At 37.2% G+C, this 19795-nt stretch overlaps 2 protein-coding genes across 2 annotated transcripts in view; one reads left to right on the top strand and one right to left on the bottom strand.

The window, feature by feature from the left end:
- Window positions 1-739: 739 nt before the first annotated feature.
- Window positions 740-17336, bottom strand: hspa4b (heat shock protein 4b). The gene is made up of 19 exons (XM_016573894.1): window positions 17021-17336; window positions 16456-16513; window positions 16204-16344; window positions 15853-15975; window positions 13961-14060; window positions 13740-13873; window positions 12313-12557; window positions 10610-10686; window positions 9943-10094; window positions 9112-9218; window positions 8898-9031; window positions 6375-6559; window positions 6101-6193; window positions 3900-4055; window positions 3694-3819; window positions 2829-2936; window positions 2507-2626; window positions 2264-2425; window positions 740-1207 (listed from the first exon to the last, which is right to left on the bottom strand). The coding sequence occupies exons 1-19, from the start codon at window positions 17125-17127 to the stop codon at window positions 1019-1021; spliced, it is 2517 nt and encodes an 838-aa protein (XP_016429380.1). The 5' UTR covers window positions 17128-17336; the 3' UTR covers window positions 740-1018.
- Window positions 17126-19795, top strand: part of mars2 (methionyl-tRNA synthetase 2, mitochondrial) — a 5446-nt gene continuing 2776 nt past the window's right edge. Inside the window, exons 1-3 of the mRNA XM_016573895.1 lie at window positions 17126-17192; window positions 18000-18331; window positions 18425-18759. Coding sequence (XP_016429381.1) covers window positions 18037-18331; window positions 18425-18759 — 630 coding nt within the window. The 5' untranslated portion in view covers window positions 17126-17192; window positions 18000-18036. The remainder of the gene's footprint in view (window positions 17193-17999; window positions 18332-18424; window positions 18760-19795) is intronic.

The raw sequence follows: 19795 nt of genomic DNA, 5'->3' as shown, positions 1-19795 counted from the left end.
GGATAATTTAGCCTAATTTAGGTAGGGGTTTGCATATATAGAAAATACAGAAAAGATCTTACTGAAACTTGGTCACAGGGCTCCGTAGTACGGTCAAAATGTGTCCAAAAAAAAAAAATATATAAAATCCCTCATTTATTTATTTATGTATTGATATATTAATTTATGTGGAACATCAAGCTGTAACAGGGCCGAATGCAAATCCTGGGACACAATTAAATATTAAATTTTGGTCATAATTTTTTAAAAATTACTATAATGAACTGAATATCATTTCAACAGACTGTTAATTTCTTGAATATTTTAAATTTAAGTTGAAAATTAAGGCCAAAATCCACATTTAAGAGTGATGCATTTACATATTTACAATTTACCATATTTGTGGAACGTGCCATAGAAACACACACACAAAAAGAGAACTGACAACCAGGTGTTTCAAAAGAAGTGATGCAGGGTTTAACTGCAAGTAAACTGGATCCGAGATGTGCAAAGGCAAACATAGGATGTTGAATGTGAACTAAAGCATTTAGAAATTATTTGCAGCACTGGTTACACGGGTAAACCTGACAAATATTGTGACGCACTTCATTTTACATTCACCTGTTCTGGCCTATGCGCTGAAGTTAACTAGTATCATGTGTAAATGTATTCAGAAATCAATAGGTGAAGCAAACTGCATTTCACATTGTGTTAAAATAATTACACAATTTAAGCGTGCACATGTATGTTTCAATCTATATTTATTGAAACAACAGTTGACAGAACCAGCATATAACAGAAACTCAATCCATCGTTGGCAGACAGAATTGTTCTCAAAGTCGTACAGCATTGTGATTTATGTTTTTCTTAATATAAAAGGACATGCAAATGTAGCCACTGATTCTCTCATTGGCAGAGTCACCCCGCCGTGAGGATGATGATTTAGCGTTAGCAGTCACTGGAAACATAAGTTAACATTAACAAAACATTATGTTACATAACATAACGTGTAACGTTAACATAACATTACACAGCGCGGTTAATCAAGGTCCATGTCAGGCTTGGCTTCTGCACCGTCTGCAGCTGCTTGCTCTGTGCCGCTGGGCTGGGCTTCAGGGTTTTCTTGCGTATTGACCGGCCCATTCGGTTCTGAGGGGTTCTCTTCTTTTGGCAAGTCCACTTTGGGCTTGGGTTTGGTCACAATGGGATTGCAAGTGGAGAACAGCTCCTGTGGAAAATGCGAAGAGATTGAATATGAACGTGTTAACCTGGTACAGTTAAGGCATCGGATGGCAATAACATAGTATAGGGATGAACAATGTGACCAAAATCTTATTTCACGGTATGGAAAATTTTATTTCACAATCTCAATACAGCTATTTTTATTTTATTTTATTTTTGTTATTAAAAATAAGAACAAAGCAGCAAATTACAAACACAACAGAACAAAAATACAAATTAAATAAACTTAAGTTTTTCAGCTACAGAACATTTATTTAGTAATAAATCCTACAGAAATTGAACAACTTTAGAACAAAAACACTGCATAGTATTCACTTTATGAATCAAAAATGAACTGATTCTTAGTAAATATCCGAAAGTGATTCAGTCATGAGCAGTGAGCGATTTTCTCTTTGTCTTTTGTTGTTTGATTAACATTAATGACACAGACAGCAGCAGGTAAATCAGGCTGCTGTCCCTTTAAGACCAACTGCACAGATCCAATATACAGAAACACATCCGGTTTTCACCCAATTGCCTATATTAATTTAAGCCATAACTGACTGTGTTTATGTGAATACTCCACACGACGGGCATTTTGACACAATTATGTGTATTTGACCATTCAAGCGAAATAAGACGCGAAAGGGAACTGTGCGCGCGCTTCGGCTGTATGCGAGCGAGAACTGCATTGAGTTCTTTTTCACTGCTTATTGCGCTTCATAACTTTATTTAACATCATGCACGTCTCGAATTTGCGATCGCGTGCCGTGCATCGAGTTGTCCACTGCTTATTGCTTTTAATAACTCTATTTAACATCATGCACATCCCACTCTTTATTTTCTCATTCATGCATGTTTCTTTATCACTCTTAGGTCAGGTGTATGTAACTTTTAAGTAGTACTGTGCTACGTGAATATATTTGCATGCCATAAAATAAACGATACAGCAAAATCTTTAACGAGAGACACTTTGCACGATATGTACCGTCATACCACCCAGCTCTACCACAGTACTTTGATCTGTACCATGCTGCTGAATGATGAACAAACTGCGACTGACCCGTGTTTTGGCCTGTATCTCTGTCGTTTTCACCACAGGCTCCACGGCGAGACTCTGTTTACTCTGCTGGTTCATTTTACTGTTCATCCAGATCATGACATCGTTCACCATCCTGTCCACCTTCTGAACCTCAGCCTCCTCCAGATGGTCATACTGCTCTTCCTGTAATTCAGAAAGACGTGAAGCCACGGTGCACTAGGTAGGTGCAAAACCTTATGGAACATTTATCCAGCACAACCTCACCTTGGTTTTGTAGGCCTCTACAATCTTCATGTATTGCTGCAGCTGTCTGCCCAACTCATCAAATGCTTTGGGTCTCTCCTCAAACTCTGTGTATCTGTCTTGAATGGGTTGGCCGAGACTCTGCAAGAAAATTTTTTATACGTTAGCAAGCCCAAAATACATCATCTTTCTAAATGCATAACGCAAGTATAATTAGCAATGTCAAAAGAACCAGTACTTTGCACTTAGTGGAAATAATTTGGTGCCTGAGTGCTGTTCGTTTTGTGTGTAACTGGCATGGTGAGCTATACATAAATTATAGACCTCAAAAGATGTTTAGTACCTTCAGATCAACCAGTTTATCAATGTATACTTGTTTAGGCTGGTCTTCACCGTCCTCATACAGCCAGACCTCAGTGTCCTCCAGTTTTAATGAGAGAGCATCTCTGTCCTGTAAGAGAAAGCAGACGGCAGTCAGGCACCGCTGAAGTTACTGCTAACGAAAACTATTCAAATCATTTTCGTTAATTCAAATGAAGCTGAAATAAAATATACATAGTAGATGAAAAACTTAAATGAAAAGCAGAAATGCTGCTAACTTAAATGATACTAACTGAAATAAGTTGAAATACTAAAATTACTAAAACCAAAATAAAACTAAAGATATATAAAAAAAATTGAACAAAAGCAAAATTATTTAAACTTAATATAAAATTAAAATTGAATATATAAAAATAAAAGCCAATTAAAAATATTAATAAATACTATAATATATAATACAGATTATTATTATTATCCATTATTCATTTTAGTCAATTTTTATTTTTTTTGTCATTTTTAGAATTAAAAAAAAGTTTTTATTATTTTTTATGTTTTATAAGTTTAGTTTGTTATTTTAGAACATTAAATTAAATACAGCATGGATCAAGATAATCCATTTTTATTACCTGCACAATAACAATAAAAGTCTGTGATCTTTAGATTAATTAGTGATATAAAACACCTTCTGACCTTCTAATGAATGTCTAGAAATTTTCCAGTCTTTTGTGATTACTAGACAAGGATTTCAAAATAGTTTCATGCAGATATTTCACTGATGAGAGCAATTTCTTTTACTTCATTTATATAAACTGCTTCAAGATTTCTCAAGACATTTCGCAATTTGTAAATATCCTAATTTAGACTTTAAGCCATGTGACTGCTCTCACGCTCTCGTTGACGAACTTCTCGAATATCCCGTGCAGTTTGTCCCTCATCTCGTACACATACTCCTCCACATAGTTCTTGGCATCGTTCCGCTCCTTCTCAAGCTTGTCCTGCATGATCATCTTACCCTGAGGAAAAAGAATTTCACACTCGATTGAACTCACTGTTGAAAACGTTTCCCCAGTTCTATTCTGCACAGAAAGCATACCTCGCTCTCCACGAAGAGGTTGAGCATGTCATTGGCTAACTGCCACTGTGGGTTGTTCTCGATGGGCAGCTCCAGGACCTTTGTTTTCACTTTGGCCTTCTTGGCTTGTGGAGGCTGATCGGATTTCTTCTCCTGTCTGCCTTCCTCTGCTGATGTCTGAACAAATCACAATCCATGGAGGGAACAATTAGGGCGTATGAATTAGGGGCGTGTGATATTAACAAAAAACGATCTCTCAATATTTATTGGGATTTTTTCGATAACGATAATAAAACAATATTTTACTTGGTGTGTTTTTGTGCTGGTATCTTGGCTGGTTTAGGCCTGTAATGGATAAATAAATATAACACTAAAACCGCCAGTAGGTGGCAGCAAGACCCTGTCTTAAAGGGATAGTTCACCCAAAAATGAAAGTTACCCCCATGATTTACTCACCCTCAAGCCCTTCTAGGTGTCTATGACTTTCTTCTTTCAGACGAATACAATCAGAGTTATGTTAAAAAATGTCCTGGCTCTTTCAAGCTTTATTATAGCAGTGAATGGTGGTAGAGATTTTGAAGCAAAATAAAGTGCATCCATCCATCATAAAAAGTGCTCCACACGACTCCAAGGGGTTAATAAAGGCCTTGTGAAGTGAACTGATGTGCTTGTGTAAGAAAATAATTTGTCTGAAAGAATAAAGTCATATACACCTAGGATGGTTTGAGGGCGAGTAAATCATGGGGTAAATTTCATTTTTGGATGAACTATACCTTTACTAAGTGATTCACTGAATCATTCATTCAAATGATTCGTTCAAAATAGCTGGTTCATTTAGAAATGAAGCACTGTCTTTATGAATGGATCATTGAATCACTGACTCTAAAACAGATTCATTCAGGAAGGAAACACTGCAGTGATGCTCTGAGACGCACAAATGTTCTGCTCCGGCTTTGATTGGAACTATTTTAATTGGCGACAGAACAGACAATATTGTGTCTAAAATGTAACTCGCTCAATATTAACTTCTTATTTGTTGAACGGTTGTATAAAATTAATAATCATATTTGCAATTGCGTTTAAGCGCTAATATTTAGGAAAACGGCTGTTGCTTATGTGAAATTAACTATATAAATATACAAAATAAAAACCCATTCAGGGATATTTTTTGCTTTCATAACTTGATGGGGCATTTTAAGTGCATTCTAATGGGCTTCATCATGAGTTTAGACTTCAAAGACGTGCTTTTGCAAAAATGAGTGACATATCAGCATAGCCGTGGGAACGTATTTTGAGCAGGGGGGGCTGAGAAATAAAACCGGGGGGGTGGGGAGGGGGTTGTTGGGACATGTTTTAATTAGGCTAATAGGCTAATAATGAACCACAAACTACAACAGTTTCAAAGTAAGTAAGGGGAAATCCAAAGACCATTTATTTATGCGTATATTCTATTATTTATTCGTATTATTCTATAGCCTATGTATTTTTTACTATAATGAGCCACAAACTAAGCATTCGTTTTAAAGAAAGGGGAAAATCCAAAAACCTTTTATTTATTTGTGTTACAACCCAGGTATACATTAGTCGTATTCGTTCTGTTCATAAAAGTTTTATACTTAATATAAGAGACTTTGTCATTGTAGTATTGCTGATGTTTTTTTTTACATTAAGAGTAATATTGAATCAACCTTAAGATCAAAATAAGCGCTGCAGATGTGAGAATGTGAGATTGGTTGCTGCTGAGGTGAACAGATGCTCTCGCTCTTCCTCTGCTGACTCTTTGCAAAGCCTGTAGAAATGGTCGTTAATTCTTAATTTGGGTACGGCACAGAAATGTTACGGGTAATAATATGATCCAAACGTCATTGCAGCAAATTATTTTTAAGTCAGTTTAATAAGTTGAAACAGTCAATTTGATTCAACTTAACTTTTTACTGTTCCTATTGTCATAGGCTTAGGATACTTTTTTTCTCTCAATGAATTTTAATGAATATACAAATGAATAAAATGCATGGCTAACACTGCTGTCCCCCAGCACCCCTACTTCCCACGGTAATGCATATCAGATCATGTCAGCTTACATATCCTTAAAACAACAATTACTATATTATCACAGACAATAAATATGGCACACCCCTAGTATGGATGGTAATCAGCATGATTGTCAAACAATTCAAAATCTATGGGTCATTTAATAGGTGCTATTTGTAGTTCTCATTTACCTCCATTTCCTCTGTTCCGGCTTTTTTCTCTTCATTTTCCTGTTCTCCGGTCCCTGGAGTCTTTTGTTCATCTTGATCAACCTGCATTTTGCTCTGTGAATGATTGGAAACACATGGCGGTAACTTCACCAGAACATCAGTCAGCAGCATGGATGTTTTCTACCGCCTCACAGTATGTACATTAATAACATGGAGTAATGCCAAAACACAGATCATGATGAGGGCGTTAAAGCAGAGTTTAGTTCATGTGAACGGTAGTATCCTGCAGCAATACCTCATTCTCTTTCTCTGTGCTGTGCTCGGTGTCCATGCTCTCCTCTTCTTCCTCAGATTTCTGCACCTCCACTAGCGAAGCACTGGACACACTGAAGATCCCGTGGATATTGACTCGCACCTTCACCTTAATCTTTGAGCTCTCGCCAGAGGCCTGGGGAATCACCTTCTGGATCACATACTGGCCTGCGTGAGAGTTTGAGCGTACATGTTTACATACAGAATGAATCCATGACAAAGACTGTACAGTAAATATGTCACGGAAAGAAAAGAGCATGTGCACAGCTCAGAATATTTGCCACCCATGCAAGTGGCAGGTGAAAGATTACTGGCCATATAAATACGTTTTTGGATGATTTTAGTTTGTATAGCAACAGAATTGAGCTATTTTTCTCATTGTGTCGACCATGAATCCGCTAGTCTCTCTGTAAGAAGACACAAGGTCACACAAACATTGTGATTTTGTTTCACGCATTTACATTTCAGTAGTTCAATGCTCCTCGGTTTTTGAAATAAGACTGGAGTTATGTCAGTGAGAGAGAACAACACTGAGGGAAAAGTCATGGTTTCCTTAGCAGTCCATCTGTATCTCTTAGATAGCTAACAGATGAAATGGAAACGGCAGTAGATCTTTTAGTGCATATTGTAACGTACATCCAAGAAGAAAAATGTAAGGTGGGACTTCTTTCTTTGAATCAGATTCTGATGTTGAGATGTGGATGTTGCGCTCAAATGTGAAGGCTGATAGTTGAAGTTCTGCAAACTTCATAAGAGAGCAGTCCGGCGTTTTTTTCCAGAAGATTCAGGTCTGACATTTCAATTAAAAATGAGAAGGTCTAATTGTTTAAAAAAAAAATTCAACTGATGAATTGTTCACAATAACATGCTTTTACAATATAGCATGGTTGAAGTTTCATTTCATGCTGACATTAATGCTAGATGAAAAAAAATAAAAATAAATACAATTATGAACAATAAATAAAACAAAGAGGATCAGACTATTGTGGTTACACTGCAATTTAAATCATGCATTATTTTGTGATTTTTCCCCCCCTACCTTTTTAACAATGCCAGCTTCTATGGCTATGTTTATGACAAGAGCCGGATTTAGATTTTTTGTAATTAAAACTAAATAAGATGTATAAGATTTTGGGGTATTTTCTCCTGATAGTAAAAATTTAGTCATGTGCAAATGACTTCAAAATGGAATACATGCCTTTTCCAAACATCAAGATTTATTTCACGTAATTTGTTGTTTAAGCACTGATCTCATTCTGATCGCCATTTATTTCTGGTGTATGCATTTAATGCTAATCTCAGATCTGTGTAATTTTACTGGTTCTGTAGATAATTCTTTATTTTGAGATTTCTAAAAAAATAAAACAAAAAAAACAAATTGGCCAGTAACTCACAAATGGCACTTGGCGAGTGTTAAGGTCCTTGCACACGGAGTCCGAACATTTCGTATGCGTTTTTACGTATTCGTCATCCTTTCCTATCAAAATGCTTGCTATGGATGAGAAAACGTAGAAAATTGAACCTGGTCCAAATTTTTTTTATGACGGACGAAAGAGAGTGTGCATGTGTTTGTTTGTGAGAGTGTGTTTGTGAGTGAGTGTGTTTGTGTGTTTGTGTTAGTGTGTGTGTGCGTTTGTTTGTGAGTGAGTGTGTTTGTGTGAGTGTTTGTGTGTGTGCTTGTTTGTTCCTTTCCTATCAAAATGCTTGCTATGGATGAGAAAACGTAGAAAATTGAACCTGGTCCAAATTTTTTTTATGACGGACGAAAGTTTCGGAGGCAGTGTGTAAACGTGATTGACACAACGTGAGGTCGTATTTATTTTTCAATGTGCGAACATTTCGGACGAAAAATTCGGACTCAGTGTGCAGAGACCTTTACTTTTGCACCCTGAGTGTGTGTGTGTCTGTGTGAGAATGAGTGTTTGTGTGTGCATGTGTGTTTGTTTGTGAGAGTGTGTGTCTGTGTGTGTGAGTGTGCGTTTGTTTGTGAGAGTGAGTGTTTGAGTGTGTGTGCATGTGTTTGTTTATGAGAGTGTGTGTTTGTGTGTGTGAGTGTGCTTGTGTGTGTTTGTGAGAGTTTGTGTGTGTGTGTGAGTGTTTGTGTGTCTTTGTGAGCGTGAGTGTTTGTGTGATTGTGTGCATGTGTTTGTTTGTGAGAGTGTGTTTGTGTGAGTGTGCGTGTGTGTTTGTGAGTGAGTGTGTTTGTGTGAGTGTGTGTGTGCGTTTGTTTGTGAGTGAGTGTGTTTGTGTGAGTGTTTGTGTGTGTGCTTGTTTGTGAGAGTGTGTGTTTCTGTGTGTGAGAGTGTGTTTGTGTGTGCTTGTTTGTGAGAGTGAGTGTTTGTGTGTGTGAGTGTGTTTGTGTGAGTGTTTGTGTGTGTTTGTGAGAGTGTGTGTGAGTGTTTGTGTGTGTGAGTGTTTGTGCGCGTGTGTTTGTGTGTGAGTGTGTGTGTGTGTGTGTTTGCTTGAGTGTTTGTGAGTGTGTGTAAGTGTGAGTGTGAGTGTGTACCTATTGTGGGATCTGGATAAGGGAGCTCTTTAGGGCAGTTGTAGTACGCTTCCAAAGAGAACGGCTCTCTGCGGTAAAACGTCAGCACTTTGGAGAAAGGTGATGCATGGTTCTTTGGGAAGACCTCACAGTCGCTGAAATGAAAAACGAAAGAGCAATGTAAATAAAAACAGAGCAGTATCAAGCATGATGAGTGAACGTTACATGTTTGTACCTGACTCCATCTTCAGCTGCAGAATTCCACTTCAGAGAGATGGGAAACGGAACAACGTCTGTTGTGGAGAACTCACGCACTTTAAAAGCAGGGGAGAGGATAGCGCACTGTGGGATCAGGAGACAGATCCAGTGAGGAGGGGAAAAAACACTAAGGCTGCATTTACATTACATGGTTCAAGTGGCACAATTCAGATTTTTCCTCTCATGTGGCACAGATCGGATATGACCATGAATGTTTAAGCAGGAAAAAAGCACATGGATTCTGATATTCTCCGATCGGTTTCAGGTGGAAATAAATCAGATATGAATCTGATATGTGCATTTGCGTCTGCAGATCGGATATTCCCATCAATGAGTCATACATCGCTGAAAAGGTTATGGTGGCGATAGATGTCGACTCAGGTGGAGGCTTTTTCGGGCAGGGTTGCCAAGTTGGGCTACTTTTACACTGTTGCCACGTGTTGTTTTAAGTTTGTGGGTTGAAGTGATCTCCTCTTCCCCGGAATGTGATCCCAACGGAGGGGAAAACTGTGGAAAAACTAAATAATAGTTTTTATTATCAATCAGGCTGGCTTTGTTTCGCAGATCTGGCAACCCCGTTTCTAGGTTGTTTTGCCAAGTGTATAGTTTGAATGCAGATATCAGATATAGGTCACTTTTAAAAGAAGATGTGAGCTGGTCATCAAAAGAATCGAATATATGCAACAAATCAGAATTGGGCATCAAGACCTGCAGTGTAAATGTGGCCGAAAAGGTCACAGCTGTTCTCAAATCCAGTCTTGTTAAACTATGAGCATGGCTTGAGTCAGCAGAGGAAACGTAACCTAACCTGAAGGGCACATCCTCTGGCCACAGCCTCATCTGCATTCAGCGTCGTGCTCGGCTCCTTCCCAAAGAACTTGTTGATTCTTTCTTTGATGGCTGGCATTCTAGAGGCTCCGCCCACTATTTCTACAGCATGGATGTCATCTTTCTTCAGATCTGCACAGGAGCAGGTGACAAACGGTTGAATTAATCATTTCTATGACATATGTGACCCTGGAGCACAAAAGCAGTCTTAAGTCGCTGGGGTATATTTGTAGCAATAGCCAACAATACATTGTATGGGTCAAAATTAGTGATTTTTCTTTTATGCCAAAAATCATTAGGATATTAAGTAAAGATCATGTTCCATAAAGATATTTTGTAAATGTCCTACTGTAAATATATCAAAACTTAATTTTTGATTAGTAATATGCATTGCTAAGAACTTCATTTGGACAACTTTAAAGATGATTTTCTCAATATTTTGATTTTTTTTGCACCCTCAGATTCCAGATTTTTAAATAGTTGTATCTCGGCCAAATATTGTCCTATCCTACACATCAATGGAAAGCTTATTTATTCAGCTTTCAGATCGTGTATAAATCTCAATTTAAAAAAATTGACCCTTATGACTCGTTTTGTGGTCCAGGGTCACATATAGCCTTATTCTCCAAGGAAGGGTCATTACTTACGAGCTTGCTCCAATAGACTGCGCAGCGGAGGCTCCACTCGGGCTAAAATATCAGCGCACATCTCTTCAAACTGAGCCCTGTTGTATAAAACAATATATAAGCTCAAAATGAACTACTGTCAGGATGACTGCAGTTGATGGGAATGTATGAATGTATAACAAGCTGTGAACTAAATGGTTATTACAAACCCTATATGACTTGCTGAAAGAATCACTGTGGCACTCAGATCTCATTTGCATGCTGTTGGTTAAGGCTCAAGACTGAATATGCAAATGAGATATGAGTGATGGGCGAGATTCAGGATTTTGAGTGGTCTTCTTAAAGGGATAGTTCACCCAAAAAATTGAATTCTGTCATCACTTCATGTCATTCCAAACCAGATTTTCATTCATCATCAAAACACAAATGAAGATATTTTTAAAGAAACCTGAGAAATTTCTGTCCCTCCCTTGAAAGTCCATTATATCAAAACTTCATAAAATTAAAAAAAAGATTACTGAATACGGAATCACTTTATATGATAACCAGATTTAATTTTTTACTTTTATTCACATATAAACATTGATCAACACACATATGCAAATACATTCATTTTCGATTCATATAGATTACGTTTACAATGTCTATATGAATTTTTGAAGCAAGTTTTGGTATAATGGACTTTTAATGGAGGGACAGAAAAAGTACCTTCATTTGTGTTTTGAAGATGAATGAAAGACTTGTGACAGCGTATCTGCAGGATTATTAAAATCAAATGTAAGACTTTTTAAAGACCTTTTTAAGACCTGCACAAATAAAATGAATACCACATGAGCGGGGTCTATGGAAACATTTTAAACTTTAAAATGTCCGTGTACAGTTCAGATACAGGTTTTCACAAAAACAAAAACTTTAATAAATGATAAACAGCCTTTAAACCATTTTTAAGAAAAGGGAGAGTCAAAAGTATCAATTACTATATTAATTTAAACATTTATCAATCAATCAATCAGATTAATTTAATAACATAAATATATCTTAGTGTCTTAAATGTTTAGATTTGTATAATGCATTTGCTTCTTGTCGATCCACTGGTTCACATTTACAACCGTGTAAAATTAGGGGTCAATTTTCACACCGATCTGAACAAAAACAGCAGACGGGCTGATTGAAAATGCAAATTCATTCTCTGCCAGCAGGTGGCGCTTTCAGAAAAGCAGAAAACATGCGGTAATTGCAGTACACAAAGTTTTTTAAACCTGCAGCGCTCATATTTAATCAATGAAATCATAGCCAATTCTTGTCTTTTCGTCCCCAAATTTAAGACCTCTTGAAATCATAATTAAGACTTTCTTGTACTATTTAAAACCTTTTATGGCTTAAAGTTTATACAACTAAATTTAAGACTTTTTGAGACCCGCGGAAACTCTGTGACACGAGGTTGAGTAAATTATGATTTTTTTAGTGAACTATCCCTTTAAGACTTGTAATGTAGCACACAAGTCGTATGGATTACTTGAACTTTAATGATGTTTTGTAACCCTGACAACCCGTTTCTTGACCTATGAAAAAGAGCAGCTTGAAAACCCATCCAAATATCCTGCTTTTTTTTTTTTGGTCCTCGAAAAAACAAAGAAAATCATACAGGCTTGGGACAACATGATATGAGAACATGTGATTGCAAGTGCTGGTTTCATTTCAGCTGAGATTAAATAACTGCGTACCTGTTGAGTTTGCTGGAGACATCGATATCATTCATGAAGCACTCGATGTTCAGCGGCAGGTCAGAGGAGTTGGCGCTCATCAGCTTCTTGAGCTTCTCACATTCCTGGTAGAGTCGGACCAAAGCTCTGGGCTTGGACTTCACATCCAGCTTGTACTTCACGGCAAACTCCTCACAAAAATGTTTGACCAGCCGCTCATCGAAGTCTTTTCCTCCCATTTCAGGGTCAAAGGCTGTAGCAAGAATCTGTACGGGCAGAAAAAGCGATCCGTTTAGATTTCCACATTAGGGATGTAACGATTACAGGTTTGACGATAAATCATGATAAAATTCCCCACGGTTAGTATTACCGTTTCATCTTTTAATTATCATTAAAACCGTACTAGATTACCGCGATCTGAACAACTCGCGATAAATAAATACTGTCCAGCATAAAGCACAGCTTTAAGTAACAGTGTCACGTGCGCACAGCACTCAGAGTAGTTTCGTTTTGAGTGAAAACAGGGCGGAAAAGCTGGGAGGTTTTAAAAGAGTGCTAAGGGAATTTTACAAATGAATATATGAATGAATTAATTATATGAATGTACCTCTGAAGGTTCTGACTGTCTTCAGAAACGATTCGATGGCATTTTGTTTTCATATTCGCTCCATGTAATACCTAAAGGAAGTGTTCTTAATCGCAATACTGCTTTGTGCACGGAGTTTACGGGAAACAGCTCCAATTCTGCTTTTCCATAAGCGCCACCTGCTGTCAGCGAGTGGATTTACAGAGACTTATATTTACATTCAGCCTGTGTGCAGTTTCTGTCTGGCCAAAAACAGACCGAATTTGCATGCCCTGCTGTAAATTTCGACCGGTTGATGAAAAACAAGCTTATGTGGATTCTACACATTTAAACAATTCAGATAAGTTATCAAGAATTATTCATGAAGCAGATAAAATACATATAATCATTGAATTAATAAATTATCAGTTTGACTAATATCTTTTCTTTATTTAAAGGCTGAAATGTGAGGTTTACCTTTTTATGAAACTTTAAGCAAGCTTTATTTGAACATTTACATTAGATATTTGAACATGCTATTAAACTGTTGTCAGTCAAGTTGTCATTTAAAATCCGAACATCATTGGTAATGTTATTGTTTTAGTGATTATGCAAACAAAAAGTCATTTTATTGGTTGTTTGTTGATTTTTAAATACAAAACTTGGTGAAGCGATTTATGTGTCGGTTCTTTTTTAACATCTTCAGCGCATTTTAACAATAGCGTGATAATACCGATAACCGTGATAATTTTGGTCACTATAACCGTGATAATTTTCATACCGTTACATCCCTATTCCACATAACAGTCAAGATCTCTTTTGAGGGTATAACTACATAACAGTCAAGATCACTTTTGAGGGTATAACTGTCATTGGCACACACCTTAAGCTTGCCTTTATTAAAGGCACACACAGAGACCTGGTAGCCTGAATGGCCAATATCCACAAACACCACTGTCCTTGGCTTTTCTTCAGGAGTGGGAAGATCCTGCTTGTAGATCCCGTAAGCCAGAGCCACTGCATGCAAAAACCACAGATGTCACTCAAGGACAGAAAGTGGGTGTGTTACAACTGAAACGCCGCGTTACACCCTGAACACTTCACCTGCGGTGGTTTCATTCATGAGCCTCAGACAGTTGAGTCCTGCGATCTGAGCCGCATCGATGACGGATCTCCTCTCAGCATCGGTGTAGAAGCAGGGGACCTTCGGGATGAAAGCAGCATTCGCTTAGGAAAGTGATTTCAGAGCATTCAGAGAACCTAAGGTGGATTTCTGTCTCCAATAACTAATTTACAGCTGAGGGAAAAATGACCATGCAGGGCTTGATGCTTACTTTTTCCTAAGGAGCACATTTTGAACAATTTAGGAGCGCATTTAGAAACTTTAGGGGCGCAATGAAAAATCAGCAAATAATGTGTTTTTCCTTAATAAAGGGATACAGCGAGACATCATCAAGCAAAAACATTTAATTTATAAAAAAATACAAATCAGACACTAGGTTTTCAACTATATCTGCTTCAAAATATAATAAATAACACACACACACACTCTCTCTCTCACGCACACACACACACCGTGATAAATAAATACTGTCCAGCATAAAGCACAGTTTTAAAGCACAGTTTTAAGTAACAGTCTCACATGCGCACAGCATGCAGAGTAGTTTCGTTTTGAGTGAAAACAGGGTGGAAAAGCTGGGAGGTTTTAAAAGAGTGCTAAGGGAATTATACAAATGAATATATGAATGAATTAATTATTTGATTGTACCTCTGAAGGTTACTGTCTTCTTCAGAAACGATTCGATGGCATTTTGTTTTCATATTCGCTCCATGTAATACCTAAAGGAAGTGTTCTTAATCGCAATACTGCTTTGTGCACGGAGTTTACGGGAAACAGCTCCAATTCTGCTTTTCCATAAGCGCCACCTGCTGTCACCGAGTGGATTTACAGAGACTTATATTTACATTCAGCCTGTGTGCAGTTTCTGTCTGGCCAAAAACAGACCGAATTTGCATGCCCTGCTGTAAATTTCGACCGGTTGATGAAAAACAAGCTTATGTGGATTCTACACATTTAACGCACACACACACACACACATATATATATATATATATATATATATATATTTGTTTTTAATTAATATTTAGAATTTTTGAAGTTTTATATTTTCTGCTTTCATTTTAGTTAAAAGTTTTAGTAACTGTGTCCTGTTTTTGTCATTTTTATTAGTTTTTAAACTTGTCTGTATAGTTAAAAATTTATATTTTTTTGTTTTAGTTTAGTATATCAGGTTAAACTAAATGAAAATATGAGTTTACATCTTTTTTTATCTCATTTAATTTCAGTTCACATTTATCTTTATTTCAAATTTTTTTTTTTATTGTTTTAGTTAACTATAATAACCCTGATACTAGTAAAATGTATATATATATTGATATATAGATATAATGTCCTTTGTCTTTCCTTCCTGTCATAGGGCATCCCGAATAAAAGCAACAATAGTTCACATTGAATTAAATGTAAAATTAAATTAAGTACAGTTAGTGCAACCAAATAATAACCAGAGGGAAAAAAAATACACATACTGCCCGACTTTTATTTATAAACAAGCCCAGAATACACCGGGACGCTTATTTTGAAATGTCTATGCTTTACTATTGCAGGCTGCTCATTCGAATTCATATGAAGGAGATAAAACATGCATTCTTACAACATATCATAACTGTGCGCTATTCATTGATTGCAAACTGAAGCAGTCTTTAGAGTACGTATAGTGTAATATTAGTATCATGTAATGATTGATGCATGGTGTTTTTGTGTACTTGTTGTATGTTGACCTGCTCTCTTGATCGCTCAAGACAAATTTCTCCTAAAGGAGACAATAACTAATTAATTAAGTGCTGTTGCACGAGCCTGTCACAGCGCCGCATTTTGACTCTGAAACGTTGGTTCAGCACCCACCAATCACATGCAACATCTTTAGGGACGCACTCACAGAGATGACACAATCGGCGACGGGTTTCTTGAGGGCGCTCTCGGCAGTCTCCTTGAGTTTGGTGAGGAGCATCGCAGTAATCTGTTCAATGCTGAACACCTTCTCCTCCTCCATGTACATCACCTGCAACATACAACACACGAGTGCTAAAGGACAAGAACAGCTCATCCTTCTCGCATTCACCGCACGACAGAACTCCGCGCTTGGCTTCACAAGAAGGGTTTGCTGCCAAAACTAGACCTCTGAACAACGCTGGCACAGTGCGCTCAGTCAGCTCACAAATGTTGTGTTTGCACGTGACGAATCAGTCTCGGGTTTCTTGTTGATCTAGTCTCACTTGTAGCTTCTCACCTTTATGCCCGTCGTTCCCGAAGGCATCTGTGACAGGTCATAAACGAGACTGGACTTCAAGTTCTGGACAAACGGATCCGAGAACGCCCGACCATGGAAACGCTTGAATCCTTGGACAGTGTTTTTGCAATTGGTGACCATCTGTGTTTCAGTTGAGACAAAAAAGCATGAGTAAAATCATGCATGATCACAAACACAAAAGACTGCATTAAAACCAGCATCTCAGCTGACTAACGTCTACACATCACATACCTGGCTTTTAGCTGCCGCTCCAATAGATCGATTTCGTGGCCCAAAAGACACACATGCTCTGAAATAGCAAACATTATGACAAATAACTGCACAGGTATAATTAATAATACAGCATGCGTTTATTTACACACACACCTTATATAGATATATATATACAGAGATTTTTTTTAAAAATTACATACAATAATAATAGAAATAATCATAAAATCCTACCAAGTGGAACATTTACACTTATAAAAAAAAAAAAAAAAATTTTTTTTATCTGAATAAAACACGAGATTTAAGCCTGATTTCTCAAATAAATAAAAAATAAAATAAATAAATAATGGTTCAGTGTTGGCGTGTTAACTATCAGTTCTGTTTCTCAAAACCAACGCTACTAAAAAGTACGTTACCGTGATTTTCAAACGGTACGCTACTATTGGTACACCACAGTGTTCTTTACAGTACCGCGGTATTTTCATGTAGCGCTATGGTATGCGAGTTCACAGCGGATCTGCTCAGTCAGAGCTCCGAGCTTCAGGCGTGCGGTGTGTGTGTAGAGCAGCGAATAAAGCGGACTCACGGTGTGCTTCGGTCGCTGTATTCATTGGCCGCGGTCTCTATTCCTCCGGCGCGAGCTACCGCTACATAGCAGCTCAGAAACCCCACATCAAAGCCCACCACTGACATCTCAACAGCGACGAGATCCCGCGAACACTATCAGCCCGAGCACAGAGGAGGATTAGACGGTCGATCTGTAGAATGTAAAGAGTAAATTACAGAGTTCAATTCATTATTCTACTGTAACTTCAGGGAGGAATGAGGCTGCGGATGATAAAACGCCGATCGAGAGACAACAGGACCGCTTCCGGTTCAAGGCGGAGCTAAAAGGTCCAACACAAAAGTTCCACTCGGAATCTCTTTGAATTTCATGGCCACTTTCAATTTCAGATTTTCCTGTTGATTTTAAGATTTTAATTTGAGATTAGAGTAAGAATCAGGGTATCTTCCGTTTTTTAATTGAAAACGGATTTGGAATGGACGGAAGATACCCTGATTAGTAAGGACTGTGGCAAACAGTAATTTCTCAACTCAGACCATTGTTTTTGAAACCTTAAATTGCTAGCAGATTGCAAATAAGGCACTGATCTATAATGCGCAATAATATAATATAATACATATATTGATCAATAATATAGATCAGAATTACAACAGAATCATCAAGCAAGCAGAATCAAATACTTGGGTAGTTGTAGGCATCTTAAATATTTTTAATAATTCAAAAATATTTAAAATTTATATATTGTAGTCATTACGAGTGGATTTTAAATATTAAATATCAACTTAAATATATTATGTATGCATAAAATATATATTTACATATTTAATTTAAATAGGTTTTTAAATATTACATGTTTATACGCACATTATATATATATATATATATATATATATACAAAATAAATATATCTATAAAACGTATATTTTACACAAAACTAAAACGTCTGATTTCAAGCGTGACAAATTCATCTCAAAGTAGGGAATATTTGTTGGACCTTTTCTTTGAAAGTTAGCTCAGGCGTGACAGCGCTGACCCGGATGTTCGCTCACGCGACTGGGAGCAGCAGTCTCGTGATGAGGTCTCCGTGCCGTTTTCTCACTCGAGCCAGAACAGCACTGAGATTATCCAGTCACGCTCTCCACGGAAGATTTCCGCGCGTCTACAGTATTCACGACCGTCAGGCGTCGCGATGCTCGAGACCATATTACATCACGACGCCCATCTTCTACGTCAACGCGTCTCCTCACATCGGTCACGTGTACTCCGCCGTCACCGCCGACTGTCTGCACAGATACAAACTCTTAAAGGGATACGACTCCAGATTTGCCACAGGTATGTTTTATACATGTCAGTGCTGCATGACTGAAAGACAGTGAGATACTAACTTTAGATCAGTGTGTTATAGTGAGCTGTTTGTATCTGCAGGTACGGATGAACATGGTCTGAAGATCCAGCAGGCAGCCAGCAGTGCTGGTAAAGAGCCTCTGAGCTTCTGCACTGAGATATCACAGAGTTTCAAGCATGTTTTCCAAAAATGTAGCATTTCATACACTGACTACATCAGAACCACAGAGCAAAGGCATAGACGGGCCGTTGAAGACTTCTGGACGGTCCTCCACAGCAGAGGCTTCCTCTACAAAGGCACGTATGAAGGCTGGTACTCCACTCCAGATGAAAGCTTTCTCACTCCAGCTCAAGTCTCTGACAGCACAGACTCAGGAGGAGGACGGATCAAAGTATCCAGCGAGAGCGGCCACAAGGTACCATCCATCCTGGAATAAAAGCCTGTGGTGCTCCATCAGAGGATGCACCAGAACAGGGCTTTGCAGACTGTGGTGTTTACGGCCTGGTTTCACAGACAGGACTCTCAAGTAGTTTTTATAAACGTGCCTTAGAAAAAACCAATACTGGTGTGCATCTGGAGATTAATCAGCGAGTTTAAAAATGAGATTGAAGTTAGATTTAAATAAGAGTGAGAAGTTTAAAAATAAGATTTGAATAATTAGATTGAGTAAGCAATAAAAATTTGATAAAATTTTTTTTAAAATTAAATTAGTAAACAGATTAAATTTATAAGTAAACTAAAATCAAAGTATCCAGCGAGAGCGGCCACAAGGTACCATCCATCCTGGAATAAAAGCCTGTGGTGCTCCATCAGAGGATGCACCAGAACAGGGCTTTGCAGACTGTGGTGTTTACGGCCTGGTTTCACAGACAGGACTCTCAAGTAGTTTTTATAAACGTGCCTTAGAAAAAACCAAGACTGGTGTGCATCTGGAGATTAATCAGCGAGTTTAAAAATGAGATTGAAGTTAGATTTAAATAAGAGTGAGAAGTTAAAAAATAAGATTTGAATAATTAGATTGAGTAAGCAATAAAAAATTTTTTTAAATTAAATTAGTAAACAGATTAAATTTATAAGTAAACTAAAAATGTGAAAAAAATAAGACTAAATTATATTATTAAGTGAACAATAAAATTAGACTAAAACATATATACATATATATACACACACACACACGTATATATATATATATATATATATATATATATAAATATTAAAATAAATGATTTGGAAAATTCCTAAATTAAAATATAAGTAAAGCAAAAATTAAAAACAATATAAAAATTAGACATTAGGTACATAAATATAATATGCATAAGGTAACTAAAAATTAGATTAAAATATAAAAGTAAACTAAAAATGAGAAAAAGATATATAAAACAGACTAAAATATATAAGTAAACAACAAAAAGCTGATTAAAATAAATGATTAAGAAATAATAATTATATAT

The sequence above is a fragment of the Sinocyclocheilus rhinocerous genome, unplaced genomic scaffold (genome assembly GCF_001515625.1).
Source record: "Sinocyclocheilus rhinocerous isolate Xijiao unplaced genomic scaffold, SAMN03320098_v1.1 scaffold892, whole genome shotgun sequence".
Taxonomy (NCBI): Eukaryota; Metazoa; Chordata; class Actinopteri; order Cypriniformes; family Cyprinidae; genus Sinocyclocheilus; species Sinocyclocheilus rhinocerous.
The sequence above is the reverse complement of the archived record's forward strand: the minus strand, read 5'-3'. Positions and strand labels throughout refer to the sequence as shown.

Bases quoted from the DNA above. Each gene is read 5' to 3' on its own strand.
- hspa4b (XM_016573894.1), bottom strand. From the start codon at position 17,127: ATGTCAGTGGTGGGCTTTGATGTGGGGTTTCTGAGCTGCTATGTAGCG. The intron at 9,219-9,942 runs GTTAGGTTACGT...CTGATCCCACAG, and splicing joins CCAGAGGATGTGCCCTTCAG to TGCGCTATCCTCTCCCCTGC. The intron at 3,820-3,899 runs GTATGCTTTCTG...CTTTTTCCTCAG, and splicing joins ACCTCTTCGTGGAGAGCGAG to GGTAAGATGATCATGCAGGA.